Source organism: Trifolium pratense, linkage group LG3 (genome assembly GCF_020283565.1).
Source record: "Trifolium pratense cultivar HEN17-A07 linkage group LG3, ARS_RC_1.1, whole genome shotgun sequence".
In the NCBI taxonomy this organism is placed as follows: Eukaryota; Viridiplantae; Streptophyta; class Magnoliopsida; order Fabales; family Fabaceae; genus Trifolium; species Trifolium pratense.
In genome coordinates this window covers 36,801,863-36,821,288 of record NC_060061.1, presented here as the reverse complement: position 1 = coordinate 36,821,288, position 19,426 = coordinate 36,801,863, and the positions used below count along the sequence as shown (strand labels likewise).

General features: G+C 33.3%; 3 protein-coding genes across 5 annotated transcripts; 1 reads left to right on the top strand and 2 right to left on the bottom strand.

Moving 5' to 3' along the window:
* Window positions 1–1,104: 1,104 nt before the first annotated feature.
* Window positions 1,105–4,063, bottom strand: LOC123915033. The gene is made up of 7 exons (XM_045966192.1): window positions 3,410–4,063; window positions 2,779–3,026; window positions 2,467–2,586; window positions 2,224–2,328; window positions 1,916–2,041; window positions 1,598–1,834; window positions 1,105–1,276 (listed from the first exon to the last, which is right to left on the bottom strand). Exons 1-7 carry the CDS (start codon window positions 4,061–4,063, stop codon window positions 1,105–1,107), a joined length of 1,662 nt encoding a protein of 553 aa, XP_045822148.1.
* A 5,319-nt stretch (window positions 4,064–9,382) lies between these two features.
* Window positions 9,383–14,106, top strand: LOC123918053 (O-fucosyltransferase 7-like). Of its 2 annotated transcripts, none has more exons than XM_045969989.1 (13): window positions 9,383–9,575; window positions 9,691–9,926; window positions 10,351–10,425; window positions 10,961–11,060; window positions 11,148–11,215; window positions 11,347–11,435; window positions 11,522–11,702; window positions 11,809–11,937; window positions 12,053–12,186; window positions 12,282–12,495; window positions 12,596–12,780; window positions 12,893–12,988; window positions 13,307–14,106. In XM_045969989.1, the coding sequence occupies exons 1-13, from the start codon at window positions 9,554–9,556 to the stop codon at window positions 13,467–13,469; spliced, it is 1,692 nt and encodes a 563-aa protein (XP_045825945.1). In that variant the 5' UTR covers window positions 9,383–9,553; the 3' UTR covers window positions 13,470–14,106. The 2 variants fall into 2 exon arrangements, with proteins under 2 accessions (XP_045825945.1, XP_045825944.1); XM_045969988.1 differs by having other exon boundaries at window positions 9,402–9,581.
* Window positions 14,107–14,326: 220 nt separating this feature from the next.
* Window positions 14,327–18,723, bottom strand: LOC123916400 (serine--tRNA ligase, chloroplastic/mitochondrial). Of its 2 annotated transcripts, XM_045967850.1 has the most exons (10): window positions 18,424–18,723; window positions 18,190–18,338; window positions 17,497–17,590; window positions 17,261–17,409; window positions 17,042–17,134; window positions 16,615–16,794; window positions 16,122–16,288; window positions 15,519–15,653; window positions 15,338–15,431; window positions 14,327–14,885 (listed from the first exon to the last, which is right to left on the bottom strand). In XM_045967850.1, the coding sequence occupies exons 1-10, from the start codon at window positions 18,650–18,652 to the stop codon at window positions 14,610–14,612; spliced, it is 1,566 nt and encodes a 521-aa protein (XP_045823806.1). In that variant the 5' UTR covers window positions 18,653–18,723; the 3' UTR covers window positions 14,327–14,609. The 2 variants fall into 2 exon arrangements, with proteins under 2 accessions (XP_045823806.1, XP_045823807.1); XM_045967851.1 differs by lacking the exon at window positions 18,424–18,723 and having other exon boundaries at window positions 17,497–17,597; window positions 18,190–18,326.
* Between the last annotated feature and the right edge of the window lie 703 nt (window positions 18,724–19,426).

The window sequence follows — 19,426 nt, the reverse complement described above, 5'->3', positions numbered from 1 at the left end:
AATTGAAGGTGTGAAAACACAAGAAGGGGGGGGGGGTTGAATTGTGTTTTAGCTAAGTTAAAACTTTTTCAAGTTCTTAACTTAACTAAGTTAGCAGCGGATAAATAACACACAATATAACAAGAGAGAGAGAGAGAAATCACACAAGCAATTTATACTGGTTCCTCTCACAAAACGAGAGTAGTCCAGTCCCCTTGCACTTCCAAGGGATTTCACTATAATCACACAAGATTACACCTGCTCAAGCACACAAGCAAGAGACTTCTCAACAATGCTCAAGCACACAAGCTTAAGACTTCACACTTAAGCACACAAGCTTAAGTTTCACACTTAAGCACACAAGCTTAAGTTTCCTCAAGAATAATAAAGTATATAAAAATATACAAATGCTCTTAGATGAACCTAAAGAGAGCAAATACAAATAGTACAGAGTATTTGACTAAAGTGCAAAAACACTTAAGAAAGGTTCAGAGCTTGTATATCACAAGGTTCAGAGTTTGTTTAGCACACGTTCAAATCTTGATTATTGTTGTATATAGTTGTAGCTGAATCTTCTAGTATATATACCACTAGAAAAGAGTCGTTGCAAAAAGAACCGTTGGAGTTGATAACCTTTTGTCTTCAAGCAGTCTGTCTTGATGCAGTTTGGTTGTATCCAAAACTAAGAAAGAGTTTCAGGTACTTTGACTACTGCAGAGAAGACTTTCCTTATTCAGCTAACAAAACTGAAGACCCACGTTCTCAAGTTAGGACAGACAGAACAGAGGTAGCTGAACTGATCAGACTTGAGAGGTCCTTTTCTTCATTGGTAGAAGAGTTGACTTGTAAAGAGAATCTTCACAGCTTTCAAAGAGATCTTCAGAGTTTGATGAAGCTTGTAGACAGACAAGAAGTTCTGAAGACTTCATCCTCTGAAGGTTGTAACTTCTGAAGTCCAACATCTTCTGAGCGCTTGTGAACTTCTGAATTCACATCCTCTGAACTTCACTCAGAGCTTATATGATGCTTATATCTGCGCACTTAAAATAAATTTTTAGTCTTTCCAATTTGTTAATTAATACTTTGTTATCATCAAAACCTTTATAGATTTAGGGGCAAACATTTTCAAATCAATTTTGTTCCAACAATGTTGTCCTGCTGATTCCAATTTAAACAATTAACCCAACTGTTTATGACAAAGCATGATACCCATTCATCCTTTTGAAGTGTCCAGAAGTCAGCCCTTTGTAGAGAATACAAATGAGCCTTGTTGTCTGAACAGTACATAATGTGATCCCTATACAATAATTAAGTATAAGTATTTAGGATAAGCAAACAAACTACTAGAACAATCTTAAGCAAAGATCTTGAAACCATTTACCAATTACCAATGGTTTCAGTGTCTAACATCTTGAAACCATTTAATATTAGTAATGGTTTCACCCATTTAAGAATACTAATAATTGAGAAATATCATGTTCAACTTTTTACTACTGTAGGGAAACTTCTTGGAAACCATTCATTGCGAAAAATGGTTTTGAATGAAGAAACAGCCAAGATAATAATTTTGTTCAAAACAACAGCTTAAAAACCAAATAAAACAACCATTTTCACTTACTTATCAAGCTCCGGGTTCCAAGCATATGTTGATAATTTTTTCTGCAACTCCGTTGCAGCAGACTTGTGGACAGCGTCATCATATGGGCTTGCAAGGTATTTCGATTTCTTCACCGCCCGTCGACGCTCAGGATATGTATTATCAGAATAAAGCATATTATGCTTTTTTCTTTTCTTTGGAGTGACATTGTCCAAGTCAATTATTTCATCTGGCTTTATTGACTTTAATGGAGTTGCACTGTGAAATAATATTACATAATAGTGTTAATTTTTGCAAAATTCAAATAATATTACAATTATCACACTGTTTGATTCTTACTTTATGACTACATTCGAGTCAGATTTTGTAGGGTTCTCCTGATGCATCGCATCTGGTACCAACACTAGCTCAGAACATGTTTCCTGTGGCACTGAATCTTTTTTCACTAAATCATCGTTATTCAACCTGAAACCATTAAAAATGATTTTAGTTTTCAAACATCGCATATCAAAACCATTGATAAACGCTTTTAAAGTTATGGTTTAAGATGTTAGATTAATATCTTTCCTTTAAATATCTTCAAAGTTATTATAGTTTTAAGAATCACAAATAAAAACCATTAAAAGACATCATATATTCATTTTTACTCTGCATATGAAGCTTCAGCCCCATCAAAAAATTCTGGAAACTTGGAGATAGTTTCCTGTGTAACTGAATCTGTTCCTTGTGACACTGAATGATTTTTATCGAACCTGAAACCATAAAACATCATTTTGCTTGTCAGAAATCACATATCAAAACTATTGGCAAACACTTTTAAAGTTATTGTTTAAGATGTTAAACTAATATGTTTCCTTTAAATAGAGACATCATACATATTCATTGCTTACCCTGCGTTTGAAGCTTCAGCCCCATCAAAAAACTCCGGAAACTTGATGATAGTTTCCTGTGTTAATGTGAGTCCAACATTGTTTGTTTCCGGTGTCATTTTGTTGGAAACCATAAGAGGGCTATTGTGGTTTCAGACACAACACAAGTGAAACCATTAAGACACACTTCTGGTCTCAGTTATAATAAGTTTATGTTAAATTAGGATTCGAAAAGAAAAGACGGTACATGAGTATCGATAATTCACGATTTCCACCATTAAATAGGATTTGGTATACAAATATCGATAAAAACTTAAACTAAATAATCCAAACATAAGAGCAATAACATTTACCTTAGACAGTGGGCATGTGTCTGCATCAAAACACAGTACAAGCGGACCTTCTGCGGGTCTGTACAGACTTGTTACCCCGGCTGTCAATCCATTTTCAAGCCCCATGATATCATGGATCTTGGCAAGTTCCTGGTTTGCCGCCTTGACATCCCAATCACGAAGGGATGGCCGCTTGTATTTGCCCGTCAAAAATGGGCTTCGTTTCCCCATTTTATCCATGTAGTTAATCTGCAACAATTAGTTAATATTGCCTCAAATTGGGAAACATGACACATTCAATTCAAAAGGAATATACATATAGGAATGAAGGCAAGTATGTGTTGATTGTATAAATATTGCTCAAATGAAAGACATGCTCAAAAGTAAATGAATAAATATGCATGTGACAAGTATGTGTTGATTGTATTAAGAATAAAAGACATAAATGAGATATGAAATATGAATATTTATTGGAAACCATAAGAGGACTATATTGGTTACAGATATAAAACTAGAGAAACCATTAAACCACACTCATGGTTTCAGTTATAAGATTGTGTTGGATAAAATATGAATAAGTATGTGTTTGTAAAATTGACTTTTAATTCAAATCATTGAGTGGACATCATTACCATTAGGAAGTGGAAATCTGCTAATGGATTTAAAACTCCTGGAGATTGCAGGCCTTTTTTCATATAGTCTAGAACATGTGAGCACCAGTTATATGAAGATACACCGGCTGGATCTTCTAAAATATCTGCATACTGCAGTGACACATTGCCTTTATTAGTCGGGCACAAAATGTTATGAATGATGAAACAAATTATACCCTTCACCCATGTTTTAGGTTTTTCTGTAGTCTTCAGTATCCTTTCTAATTCAGCAACCTTCACAACTGGAGAATAATCTCCAGTCAATCCCAATTCCTTCCTTAGCCTTCTAATTGCTCCATCAGAGCAAAGATTAGTGTCTATCTTCTTTCCAGCCATTGGAAGTTCATAGACTCTATGCACATCATCCTCTTTCAACTCTAGGACCTCCGTATCGCTCAATCTTATCCACATATGTTCCTTTTCAAATCTTCTGACAACCCAATCGATAAAAAAGGTGTGGATCCTTGTCCAGTTACAGATATGTAGCATCCCTCCATAGCCACAGTTGTTTAGTTGGTCAATTATTTCGTCTCTCCTTTTTTTGACATGTACTGAATGCATAAGGTCATAGACCTTAGGTACACTCATTTTATGCCTCAGTCTTGCATCTGCATCAGAATCTTTCTTCACCATATCTTGTTTCACATTTTCAACAGCACAAGAAACTTTCTTACCATTCCTTTCATTTTCATCATCCGAACTTGTCTCATCGGAATCTAGTGCCTCTATTTGTGGTTTCTTATTACGACCACGAGAAGCAATGCTTTCATCACCCTTTTTATGTTCCTTCTTTTTTTTATTCTTCTTTTCATTACCTTTTCCAGCTCCTGTTTTTCGCTTATTTTTTTGACCACCACTGGATGATGAATCGGTGTCATTCCTTTTATCCTCATCTGACGGTGTCAGCCCGATACTGAAGGATGGCAATTCCTGTACGTTCTTTGATTTTTTCACCTGGATCAAAGGAAACTAGTAAGTATGGTTTCACATGGCAGATAATAAGTTAAATTCTCTACTTTTTTCATATCACTACATAAACTAGTAAAAATTCTCTCATGGAAACCACAAGAGGGCTACTTTGGTTTCAGATACACTAAAAGTGTACAATTATACTTTTTCAAAGCAACCAATTATCACAAAGAGACACTGATCAATTCTTTTTCAAAACAACCAAACTAAACAAAACCATCTCTACTTTTTTCATATCACTACATAAACTAGTAAGAATTCTTTCATGGAAACCACAAGAGGGCTACTTTGGTTTCAGATACACTAAAAGTGTACAATTATACTTTTTCAAAGCAACCAATTATCACAAAGAGACAGTGATCAATTATTTTTCAAAACAACCAAACTAAACAAAACCATCTCTATTTTTTCATATCACTACATAAACTAGTAAGAAATCTTTCATGTAAACCATAAGAGGGCTACTTTGGTTTCAGATACACTAAAAGTGTACAATTATACCTTTTCAAAGCAACCAATTATCACAAAGAGACACTGATCAATTCTTTTTCAAAACAACCAAACTAAACAAAACCATCTCTACTTTTCTCATATCACTACATAAACTAGTAAGAATTCTTTCATGGAAACCACAAGAGGGCTACTTTGGTTTCAGATACACTAAAAGTGTACAATTATACTTTTTCAAAGCAACCAATTATCACAAAGAGACACTGATCAATTCTTTTTCAAAACAACCAAACTAAACAAAATCATCTCTACTTTTAGTTTCATCAATTCTTTTTCAAAACAACCAAACTAAACAAAACCATTTCAGATTATGATTTTCCCCAAATTGGAATTTAGGTTACACCAATGCAATTTCTTTCCAAACAAAACAAAAGCATTTTCCAACTAACAGTTACACTTGCAAAAGCATTAGGGAAGTTCAAACCTGTGTCGTTTTCTTCATTTTGCTTTTTGGAAGTGAATCGTTGATGATGATCCTTTACTTGCGTGTAAGAAATCAACAGTATTTGGTTTTGAAGATTGATTTCGGTGACAGTGATGATGAAGGAGTGAACTCTGATGGAAATGATTGTAGATTTCAGTGACGGTGATGATGAATGTAGCTTCCGGTGATGATGTTGATTCCGGCGATGGTGATGATGAACGATTGTTGTTGGTTTTGGACAGAAAAATGTTAGTTGCGAGATAACCGTTACTTTTGGAGTTAACGTCGTTAGTGGGAAGCCGTTATAGGAAGGAATGGGTTGGGCTAGGCGTGTTGGGCTCGGCTAGTGGGCTGGACTTATGCAGCGTGCATAAGTATTTGTTTATGTATAATAACCGGACCCCTTGCCAACCATTGGAATAAAATGACACGCGCCTCCTTGCTAAAAGCAGGTTGTTTTTTTTTTTCAATATTAGCAATTAAAAAGTAGTAATACATATAGTTTTTTTTTTGGGTCAATATTAGTCAATTCCGGGTACATAGTAGCAATTCAATAACATCTTTTTTTGCAAAAACACTTATGATCTATTATTTTTTTGGTACATATATAAGCAATTTAAAATCCAAAATAACACTAACAATCGTTACCATCACAACATAATACTATAATACTCAGTCTTATTCACCGAAACAAAAAAAAAAACACTTAAATGATTAATTAAATCCAAAAAAAAAACTTGAATAAAAAATTGCATACTGAAAATAAGAAGGAGACCAAAATATATGCTCTAACCTTCCTTCTTTATCAATTCTATAAGCATACTGAAAATTAGAACTACTCTCTTTTGCATACTCAAAATACTTTAGAAGATTCATAACATCACTTCTTTCAATTTGTTTATTGGCTTTCAAAAAAAGATTGCGAATGTCCTTCTCAATAAATGGAAGATAACCATGCTTCACATTTTTCTCTAGTTCTATGACACGCATTATTTGTCTAACTGAAAGTCCTCCCTCTTTTAATAAGAAAATGCGTCCATGATCTTCTTCCAAGATAGTTCGATAAGCCGGTAAAAAACACACTTCTGGTTGAGTTAGCAAATCATGGTTATGTTCAGCAACAAACTTTGTAACTCGCCACTCACTTGGAAATATATCAAGAGACTTTTGTAATGAAATTCGCAAATGAGCTTTACATTCACACCTTGATGATTCTCTTTTTCTCTGTTCTTTTGATGGGTCTATGATTTTCAAGGAAACACTCCCTTCACGATGACAAAAAAAATCACGCTTGCTAATAATTCCATTTTGATTGATGAATCTACCTTTTCGAATTGAGAACCCATGTTGATATGCATATCTCTTATAAAAGGCAAATGCTTCTTCTTCACTAAGAAAAATTTGACCAACAAAAGGAATAATATTTGCCACAATAGCATGATCAAATTGCTCAACAATTGTTTCCGAGTAACCATTCTCATGAGAAATATCTTCTACCGGACATTCATTCAAATCAAAATTCATATCTATCGCATTTGAGTAACCATTCTCATGAGAAATATCTTCTACCGGACATTCATTCAAATCAAAATTGACACTATCCATTATGCTATTTATAATCTACGAATAGAAACAGTAAATAAAAAGTGTATTTTAAATTTTTATTGCAAGTATAAAAAAAAACACTAGATTAAAGTTTGAGAACATGTACCTGTTATATAAGAGAAAGTATATCATCTTTGCTTCGATGAATTTTACACCTCCATTTTACACAAATTGGAAAAATTACTGATTTTGTAGATGATATACAAACTTTGATTTTGGAGATAATTTAGGAGATGATTATGTATACCATCATGTTTTTGTGCAATAATTTATAACACTTAAAAATAAAAAGATATGAGTATAATTTTCAGCCATATATTGGAGTGTTTGTTATTGGAGTGTGTTGCTAGCACTCCTCTTGGATGCAAATATATGCTGATTTTTTTTTGACATCCTGATTGTTAATAATAACGGAAAAAAAAATAGATTATTAAGGATTAACAATCTCAGGCGCGTGTAACCACATCATGGTTGGCAAGTATCAAGATTTCTCTTTGTAATTTATTTAAATAATTAATAAATATTGTGGACCATATTTTTTAATTAATAAACTCAATTATTACTATTTTTGAAACACATTAAGTGAGATAGTAGCTCATTAATTGCACCTTAAAATGTGCCCTTAGGGCACATGTTAGCGGAACCCAATTCTGAATTCAGATTAATGGCGTAAATAAGATAAGATAAAGATAAATAAATAGGGTTTATAAAATAGGTGAAGTGATGTTTGTTTGAGTCTATTGAGCGAGTGGTGCAACAAAGTAAATAGAGGGTTTAAAATACAATATATATTGGAGGGATTAAATTACACCAGTGTAATATTTGAGTAATGTTACACCACTCAATAACACTTTAGCGAATTCAAATTTTACAAAATCCACCGTTGAATAAAAAAATTATATCATATAAATCACCTATGTTAATTTTTACAAAAATATAAAATTGTTTGATATGTTGTTGAAATAACTCAATATTAAGAGTATTCAATAAAAAGAAATAAATAACATTGCTTCAAAAACATTTGTGCCTTAGTATTTACTTCAATTTGCTTCACCCAATTTTTATTACTTCAATATTATTTTTTTAATTTAACAGTTGATAAAATAATGAATATTTAAGCATGTTTAAATATTCATTATTTGATATAAACTATAGTTTTTGTTCAAAGTCATGTAATTTTTTTTTAATTTAATTTATATACATTGTTATTTTACACATGCGTCCAATAATATACTAACACATCATGTATATTGTGTTTAAAAACGCATGATGTGTCACATTTATTAAATGATGTGGCAACACATCATTGAATGTATGTGTAAAAAAAATTACACTGACAATGTACAACAATTAAACTTTTTTTGAGTTTAATTGTTGTGCACCGTCAGTGTAAAGATTTTTTACACGTGCATCCAATGATGTATTGTCACATCATTTAATGAATGTGACACATCATGTGTGTTTTAACGCAATACATGATGTATCGTTATATTATTGGACGCATGTGTAAAATAATTTTACACTGAGAGTGTATATAAATTAAATTCAAAAATATTTATGTTATAATCATGATAAGTAATAATTAATTGCTAGTGTTAGAATAATAGTAATATAGTCCCCGTGAATATTGTTTAGTTGGTTGGGACATTGCATGTAAAATGCAGGGAACGATGTTCGAATTCGGGTACTCCCACTATTTCAATTTAAAAAGTGAAATTCTAGCCATTAGGCTATTTGAAAAAAATAATAATAAAAATAATAGTACTATATACCAACAATGAATTGACCCAAGTGGTAAGGGTTTTGGTCTTCTTAAGCATATGGTTAGGAGTTCGATTTCTGGTTCATGTATATGGAGAAAATTGGATTGGGAGGGGAGAACCCACCTTGTGTGTCCCACAGGTTTTCCAAAGAAGATTAATCATCGCTTACAGTGGGAAAAACTTCGTACCAATATCATAGTAACCCAAAAAAATACTATATTTACCAAAAAAATAAAATAAAGAATAATAATAGTACTATAATAAGATACCCCTTCCGTACCAAATTATATGCCACTTTGAAGAAAAAAAATTTGTACCAAATTATAAATCATTTTATATTATTAATGAACCATTTAATGCTATTTTTGCTATTATACCCTTAACTATTTATTACTTTTTAAATTTATCTTTATTATACCATTAATAAAGAACAATTTTGTAAATTAATAACTCATAATTTATCTTTTCCATACAAAATTAATTAAATTCTTAATTTATGTAATTCTGGCAAAGTGATATATATTTTATTACTAAGGAGTAACAATTAATAATCTTAAAACCGAATTTAGTATAAGTGTTTATCTTTAATAAATAGAGATAAAAAAGGAAAATGGGCCACACAAAATCTTAGAAGTAGGAAGCATTAAAGAGAAAGTCAGTTATACAAAAAAGGAATTACTCAAGTGAAGTGAGTAACAAACAAGTAAATATAATATTCACAACTCACATCACAACTCAAGAAACCGTCCACAACAAGGTGGCACATACCAACATATAACATACATAAATCACACTCACAAAACAAAATCATCATCAAACAAAACAAACACCATTTTTATTTTCTTAATTAACATGAGCACTCCGAGAGTACGAGGTTCAGGTTCTCATCATTAACATTCCCGAACCTAGTATCTTGTTTTCTTCTTTTTCTGTTTTGTTTTTTGCTTATAATAATAAAAATCTAATTATTTATTTATTACTATTTTTAGGGAGAAAAATAAGTATAAACTTATTAGGTGAATTCAGTGACAGTGCATCATTATCATCATCATCACCAAAAGGCTTAATGCAGAAACGTAGAAATGTTCCATTGATCATTCTACTAAGGAGATTCCTTGGTGCAACCGTTTTTTCAATAGCTATAACTTGTTTCTTCTTTGTTCATGTTCATGTATCCACCACTTCTCCAACTGATCATAATCAATTCAATGAAAAGATTCATACGGTTTGTGTCATTTTCTTTTTTCGTTGTTTTTGGTTCACCATTGAATAAAAAAATGTTAGTTTTTTTTTTATTAGCTTTGAGTTTGTCATATGAACAATGTTTGTTCCTATTTTTTTGGAAGACTGTGATCTTCTCCAACAATATTTGTTATGTGGCGGATTCTGTTTTTGACTAGTTTTTTTATGTAATTATTATTTTTATATTAATTACTTATTTGGACTTGAAAAAAAGGTAATTGCTCTTCTTCCAGTGAATTGCTCAGAATCCCACCACCGGAAGAAGATATCATCCGGTGGTGTATTTTTGTGTGAGCAATGCGCGGCGGAGGGAGGAATAGCAATCACTGAAAAACAATTGTAGTTAAATTAATTCTGTTGAGGTTAAATAGCTTAGTAATCTGTTTGTTTGTTTGTTAATTTGACAGTCTCGTGACCTGCAAAGCTGGACTCGAGAGCTAGCTCCGCCCCATTTATCTAAGACTTCACCCTCTACTCCTAAGGTTTAGTGTCTCTACTATTACTATATACTACTAACTAACTAAATAACTGGTTTTTTTTGACATGTTTGTTTAAAACTAAACTGGTTTTGTGTTTGCAAAGAGATAATTTACTTATTATTACAATCCATGTAGCACCGACACTTTAGATAAAACAGTGGTGTCTGACACATGTTGGTGTCTAACACCGACCCAAAACTAACAATATAGTTATATTTGATCACTTCTATTTTCTAAAATGATCAGTGTTTATGTGCCGTTGATTGTTAGAAAGCTATCCTAAATGTGTATTTGGTGTTTGCCACCAACACGAAACTCACACATGTGAATACATTGAATTAATTCATTTTTATAAGCAATTATCAGTATGGATGTGTCAGTGTCATGTCCAGCGTCCGCAATGCATCATAGTTTTTGTTCATTGCTGGTGCTAATGTTTATTAATCTCATTTTAGAGTTTGTTATCTGTGGTTGATACACACACACACAAAGTTACTGTGATTCTTTTTTTGTATCTTGACTCCTTTAGTTTTGACAGTTAAATGATTCAAGAGAGGATCCAGATTATGAGAAACTGTGGAAGCCACCACCAAATCATGGGTTTCTACCCTGCACAAAGCCTACCCCTAATTACACAAGTAAGCAAATTAAAACACATGTTGTAATTTGGAAGTTCGTGTTTGTATTTTTATTGTAATTAATTGAATTGTTAAATGTTTATCCAGCTCCTGAGAATACGCGAGGTTACCTTCTAGTTCATACAAATGGTGGACTCAACCAAATGCGAACCGGGGTCAGATTTCTCAGCATATTTCACATTGAAATTGTCTTTCTTATTTGATTTTCATTATATATCATATTAGAATCTTCTTTAATTGTAGTATTGTATTGCTAAAAGATGAAAATTTGTTGCTTTTACTGCAGATATGTGATATGGTAGCTATAGCTCGCATGATAAACGCCACCCTTGTAATTCCAGAACTTGATAAGAAGTCATTTTGGCATGATAACAGGTGACTTTTTAATTCTATCGAGTGCTTTTTTATTTCTGTTGTTGGATTTTTACAGTTAAAATTTTAGTCTTTTGTTTGATTTGCAGTAATTTCTCTGATATCTTTGATGAAAAGAGGTTTATTAGTTCTCTTGCCAATGATATAAAAATCATTAAGAAACTTCCTAAGGATCTGGCTAATGAAACCAAAATGGTGAAGCAATTCAAAAGCTGGTCTGGTATGGATTACTATCAGAATGAGATTGCCACCCTTTGGGATTATTTCGAAGTATGTATCCCGTTGGTGTATAAATTTCTATGTTATTATTTGATTTATTGACCTTAGTTTCTTCTAACATATTGTGCAATCATCTTATTATCGACAATCTTTGAAGGTTATTAAAGCTTCCAAATCCGATTCTCGATTAGCAAATAACAATCTACCACCGGATATTCAAAAACTTCGCTGTCGCACTTGTTATGAAGCCCTTCGTTTCTCTCCTCGCATTGAACAGATGGGAAAAGTATATTACTAAAAGCTAACTCTTATTAGCTTCTTTGTTTCCTTTCTACTATACTACAACCTTTTCTTTCGGAATTATTTTCTAATTTTTTTAAATACTTTTGGTGTACTTGTAGATATTGGTGGAGAGAATGAGATCATTTGGTCCTTATATTGCATTACACTTACGTTACGAGAAGGATATGCTTGCATTTAGCGGATGCACACACGGTTTATCTACTTCAGAGGCTGAAGAACTACGGATTATCAGGTAATTATTGATGGTTCATAATAATTTGTCGAATCTTGTGTTTTTTCCTGATATATAATATCTGATGTTTGAAAATTACTATCATGAACCAATAGAGAGAATACTAATTATTGGAAAAGAAAGCACATTGATCCAAATGAAGAGAGGTCTAAAGGGTTTTGTCCCTTAACTCCAAAGGAAGTTGGAATTTTCCTTAGTGCTCTTGGATACCCTAGAAAGACTCCAATATATATTGCTGCAGGGGAGATATATGGAGGCGAGTCGCATATGACTGAATTGCTATCGCGGTATCCATTTTTAATGAGCAAGGTTAGACATTACTATACTTTGTTGGCGAATGAAGATTTTTAATTTGATAAACCATTGTTTGAACCGGTTTTTATTTAATCTTACATGTAACTAATATCAGGAAAAGTTGGCATCCGTTGCGGAGCTTGAACCATTTTCTAATCACGCAACTCAAATGGCTGCTCTTGACTATATTGTATCGGTTGAAAGTGATGTATTTGTACATTCTTACCCCGGAAATATGGCTCGAGCTGTTGAAGGCCATCGTCGTTTTCTTGGGAGAGGAAGAACCATATCTCCAGATAGGTTAGTCTGTCTTTCTCTCTTTCTCTTATCCAGATGACTTTATATCTTTATCTTTTAAATTTTTGTAATTTCATTGTCCTTTGTGATGATTCCCTTTGCTTCTTTTAAACAGGAAAGCTCTTGTTCGTTTGTTTGATAAACTGGCAATTGGATCAATGGTTGAGGGGAAAAAGCTGTCCAATATAGTGAATGATCTCCACAAAGGAAGGTATATGATTGGATATTTGTTTGTAATTATGTCTTTTGGTTTTCATTGCATGAGATGACAGATTTTAGAATATTATTAGAAGAAAACTTAGAATCAGTTTTTACCTATCGTTCATACTATCTACACTAAAAATACAAAACAAATAGTATTAAATAAGGATCGGGATTCAGAGCAGTCGGAGAGAGGTAACTGCACTGCAGTCGGTCATATCTGGACCGTTTGATTAAGATGTTTAGCCTAAAACATGTTTACTTTACACCTTAGTATAATATTAAAGTGATTTATTAATTGATATATGATTTGTTGTGTGTTTGATAGGGTTGGCTTATTAAGGAAAAGAAAAGGGCCCATTCATGGAACAAAGGGTGTAGACAGGTTTCGGTCAGAAGAAACATTTTATGCAAATCCTTTACCTGATTGTCTATGTCGGACAGAATCACCACCTACTCATCATGTTAAGCAAAATCTTTTTCCTTCATAAGTTAAAACATATTTGGTGAAAGAATGACTTATTACACAATCTCAAACAAAGTTCAGCTGGAAGAAGGTGTTATAAGGACTAGTGGCCAAGTGGATATATTGAGAAGGAAAAAATGGATTGAGATTGACAGCTGTAGAATATTCAAACTGTTTAACGCAGTAATCGATCTCAGTCATTGATTTAAGATTGGACGGTTCATATTTCAACTCAGTTTTACAAAATGAATCAATCACATCCATTCATTTTGATCGGACGTCCGATAGCTGTAATTGTGACACAGTTACAGCAGGAAATCTGATTCCAACAAAAATAAAACACAATTGATAGATAGAAGAAAATGCATAAAGTTGGTAAGTGTGACAAGATTCTTTTTGATGGAGCTTTTGGAAGGAATTCAATTATTCATTTATTTATTTATTTATTGAGTTGAGTGAGAATCACTTATTTATGTGGAAGAGTAGAGCTGTTGAATATGGCCATTGGCCAGGGACTAGTTCACTTGCTTTATTGCAAATTTTGTTTTGTAAATTGCATTATTGTAATTCTACTTTTTGATTAATCCTATGTAATAGATAGTTACATATTCTTTTGTTCCTTGGATTTGAAGCCAACAAAATGTTAAGCATGATTTTATTTATCTTGTTCCTGTCATGTTTAAGTTTCTTCCCTTTGTCCTGATTCGTTGTAATCATTTCATCAAAACAATAAGATAGTTTATAGAAATTACTTTTATAGAACTTGTGAACAGTTACCTTATGCCATCTTTAATTATGCATAGAAGTAATTTCTATCAACTATTATTGGATTTTTTTTCTTCTTCTCAACTTTTGCATAAATAATCATAAGAAAAAATCAAATGAGCTCTTGCAAACTCCGCTTATTATTATTGGTACTTGTTAAATAGAGAAGTAATTAAGTAAAAATGTACTAAGATTAAGTTATTATACATAAACTATATAAAACATTTGATTTTATAAAGGAAAGAAAAAATGAGAAGCTGACCTGATGTTATCATTATTTGTACAACAAACTAATCAGTGTCGCTTTCATTTATATGAAATTGCTTCAACTCATCTATGACCCACAATCTAATGCCGCAACAGCGTCCTTCTAATGAAAAAAATGTTATGGTACACTATATCATGATGATTTTCTTGTGATAATATTGCGCCCTCCCATGAATGGCCTCAAGGGCTCAGGAATAAGGACAGATCCATTTTCTTGTTGGTAATTCTCGAGTAGACATATAATCATTCGCGGTACAGCGCATGCTGTTGCATTTAATGTGTGAACAAACTGGGGTGGAGCAAGATTGCCTTTAGATTTTTTTGGACCTGGGACAAGTGCTTCTGATGGACGATAGCGGATTCCCAATCGACGACTCTGATAGTCTGTGCAATTTGACGCGCTTGAGATCTGCAGTTATATAAAACATGAAGAAGAAACAAGACTCAGCAGATTATACACACACACACACAAAGCCACAATTTTGCAAAAGGGGTTAGCATGAAGTTGCTTTTTCAAGTGTGGTTAAGCTAAGCTTCTATAATCACTTAGTGCATACAGCTACAGTGGGGCTGAATTATTTTTTTTTCTTGACCCTCAGTTCTTCGGGGTAAGGGCCCCAGGTAATCCAGAGTTCAACAAGGAGGTGACTAAAGTCTGACGAATGACTAGACCAAAAAAAAAAAAGTCTGACAAATGATTGTCCTAGCTTGAACTCGGTTATTCCTGATCGATTTGACCTTAACTGAACTTCGTTAATCACTTGAACCATACCACTTGGTTTAGTGGGGCTGCATTTAAGATAATTTACCAATTACATTAAAAAAGAGGTAATCCAAGACCAAGGGGAATAAAATGCTGACCTCGCCAAACCGTTCTAAACCAGGCATCCAAGCCTCCACGTCAAATTTACGATAAGCAGGTGCACCTAAATCTTCGGAGGCCATATCCAAAGTTCTGCAGAAATGCTCACAGTTATAATAAACACGGTAATGGGATCATGTTATAAAATGAAGAAAGGATGCGCCAAGTAGTAACTCTCACTTAAAATGTAACCCTAGAGATGAAAACATGTCCTCTTCAATTTTAATAAGCTCGTCGTGGTAATAGTCACTCTCTTCTGGACGGCAGAAAATAAACATTTCAATTTTGCTGAACTGGTGGACACGATAAAGACCCCTGCATATTAGTAACCAATATCAGAAAATTTAGAACTAAATACTGATAAACATCAACAATGCCATGTAAGATGAGACTTAAGCGTAGGAACTTTAGCTGATAATTACATTTTTGCCGGCAGAAAGTTGAATATTATTGATAATATACATTTGTGGTCAAATCAATACCTAGGAACAAATAAGCTCAATAATGTAATGAACCCACCATATTGGTAGGCCCAAATAGAAGTTAGTCAACTTCAGCCCAAATAATGGAACTATGTGGAGAAATGAGTTATTATTAATAGTGTAATAGGAGTAGTTTGTGAGTTATGTGAATGGTGAAGTTTGTTATTCTCTCTCCCTATAAACTCTTTTCACATCTTGTACTCTTCCACTCAATGTGGAATTGGATTTGTTTCCAGAAATTCAATACAATTCCATTGTCTTTATCCTTTCAATTTTACATTTGTTACAAATAATCAATTACCTTGTTGCAGTACCAGCAGCACCGGCTTCAGTGCGGAAACAATGAGAAAATGCAACATATTTTAAAGGTAATGTTGACTCAGCAAGTATAGAATCCATATGAAGTCCCCCAACAGGAATCTCTGCAGTGCCGATAAGGCATTGGTCACTGTTATCGATAGAATAAACCTGTTTATATGTTGGCATAAAAATATCAATAGAAGCAATGAATTTCAATCATCAAACAAAAAACATGAAACTGCAATATTTTTAGGGAAAATTATGTTGTTGCAATGCTTTGTGTCATGAAGCAAGGTTTAGCCTCATTATGATTACCATTACAAGACCAACAAATTTGTAGTTCTCATGCCTCGCAAAATATAAAACAAAATGAAGATGACAAGACTTAAAAAGAACACACGATCATGCCAAGACATGATCATATGCTATGATAAAGCCCAAGAATATTTCAATATTACATGGTAAGAAAGAAACACACACAAACACGTACAAACCTGGGTATTGTTTGCACGAGGTTGGAACCCACATTTTTCAACAACAGAGGACCGTACAATTTCAGGTGTTGTTAGTGGAGTAAAGCCTCTCTTCATCACTTCTGAGAGTGTCCAATTGAGAAGAGCCATCTCTAATAAAACTGCTTCATTTTTCAGGTAGTAGAATTTTGAACCACTGACCTGTGAAGCAGCACGTTAGATACATGAGCTGCATGGGAGGATATGAAGCGTTTAATTATAAAAAGTTCAAAGCTTATTGAATCAAATATCATATGCTACTTTTCATGTAAGATGTTACATCCAAGGCACCGCTGTCTTTCCTAATAATACGAGGTACCAGGTAAGTGAGTTCCAACAGAGTCGTGTTGACAAAGCATTGTTTCACCTTTACCTGTTGCCGTGTAGTATTAAATTAACCATAGCATACCTCTGCAGCAGCATCAAAATCAAAAAGATCGAGTTCCTTTCCAAGTTGTAGATGATCCTTAACAGGAAAGCTAAATTTGGGAGCGCTGCCAGCCTAAAAAATCACAAAATACATCATCAATATTTGATGGTAAGAAATTGGTACCTGAATAAGACCAACAATCAACCATTTTACTCAGAGAAGAAAAAAATTAATGGAATTGGTAATAATTAAAAATACCGTTTTCCTTATAGTGAAACTATCCTCCCCTCCTATTGGAACATCTGGATGAGTCATGTTTGGTATACACTGTGCCTCCCGTTGAAGCTCATCATTTAGCTTCACCAAGTCTTCTTCCAAAGCAACAAGTCCCTCCTTCAAATTCTTCCCTGCATACATAATATTACAGTTTTAAGGAATGTACTTAAAAATGTGTGCGCACGCAGATTGTGACAAATTGCGATAAGAGCAATGACCTTGTTCAATTAGTGTTTGGCGTACAGATGGTTCTAATTTTCCTTTCATCTTGTTTGCTACTGCATTTCTCTCTCCACGAACCCTCTCAACTTCCTGCTATCTGTAAGTAACAAATTAGCTAAGCCATTAAAAGAACAAAGAATTTTGAAAACAACTTAAATAAGCACTTATAGCATAAGCAGCATTTATTATACAAGCTATTTCTACAACAAATGATAAACAAAGTAAACAGTTTTCATTAATAGGCTATTCTAAATAGCTTATTCTAAATGTTATAGTGCCAGTTTGGATTGACTTATTCTTGAGCTTATCCAAATAAATAAGCTTTTATGTATTATTCATAAGCTTGTCAAGGTAGTTTATGAAAAAACAGCTTATGAAGATACAATTTTGGTTAGTGAGAACTTATGAATTAACATAAAAACTTATTAATTTGCATAAGCTATTTATCATAAGCTCAAAATAAGTCAATCCAAACGGGCCAATAAGCTATTCTAAATAGCTCATTTCCATAAGCTAAAAACACCTTATATAAGTTATATACATATCATAAGCTGTTTGCATAAGCTCCCCAAACAGTATCACAAATGCACTTATGCAATAGATAAGCTCAAATAAGTCAATTCAAAAATGAGAAACATAACCATTTAAATCAAATGTGAGTGAATAATGAAAAAAAAGAGAAACATAACCTTCTGAAGAATAAACAATTTGTCATAAAGGTGGAGGATATGTTCCAAATCAGCATCAGAATTGCGGTTCTTTATATTAACAGCAACAATTTCTTTGTTATCCTTAATCCACTTGAAGTCTATTGAAGCTTTCCATTGAGGTTTTCCACCTACAAAACCAATAACAATGTTTTTTTTTTTACTTCAATTTAGTTGTTAAGAAAATGAGAAACAAAGTGAGAAGAGGAAAATGACCTTGGTCTTGAAGGATGTTGTTAGTGGTGGCCGGAGAAGTTTGGACGGCGGTGGGAGAGGTGGAGAGAGCTTTAGTGAGTCGTGGAAATGGAAATTTATGGGAATGAATGGTTAGAGTTTTAGTTTTGTGAAGCGAAGGAAAAACAAAAATTGAGGAAGAAGAAGTGGAAGTGGAAGCGAGTTTGAGAGTTTTGAAGGTTGTCTTGTTCGGATAACAAGCTAAATCCATGTCTCTCTCTGTGTGTGTGTGTGGAACCAGTGGCAATTGGCAAATGCTCCCTCCTTGGCCCTTGCGGATATCCCCAAAAAGTTACAAGCATTTTATACTAAGCAAATTTGACTTCTTTTTTTTTTTCTTTCTTTTTTTTTTTTTTTTGACTAAAAATAAAGGATATTCATTCATTCAAACTGATAGAGTACATCGATGTAATACAAATTCAAATTTGCTAAAAACAAAAAGGATGAATCTGCAAACAAACTCACAGCATCCATGTTAATAGCATAAAACGGCAAATTACATAAGCCTACATATATGACTATATTGAAGTGTCTGGAATGTCCATGCCCCCAGATCTGCAGCGTTGATGACACAAAAGTCGACATTGGATAGATTTGTATTTGATCGGATCTAATCCTTCAACCTGAAACAAATGAACACCGCACAAAGACGGGAAAACAAAATACACCGCACAGAGACGGCACAACAGAATACACCGCACAAGGACGGGATAACAAATAACACAAAACCAAACAAATATGTGAAAAATCACACTTATTTAACAACGAGAAAGAAAAAACAATTTGGAGGGGTGATTTTAGGTCAAGATTTGACCTGAAATCACCCCTCTTTGATAAATTAAGAAGAAGAAAAAATGTGACGGCTAGGGTTAGAACTTAGGAGATTTTTTTTTCTTTCTTAAGGACCGTAAATTTCATCCTTAAAAGATAATCGGGGTTTAAACCCCGACCTCCTGCATATACGGTGTATAATGTAATATTCTGT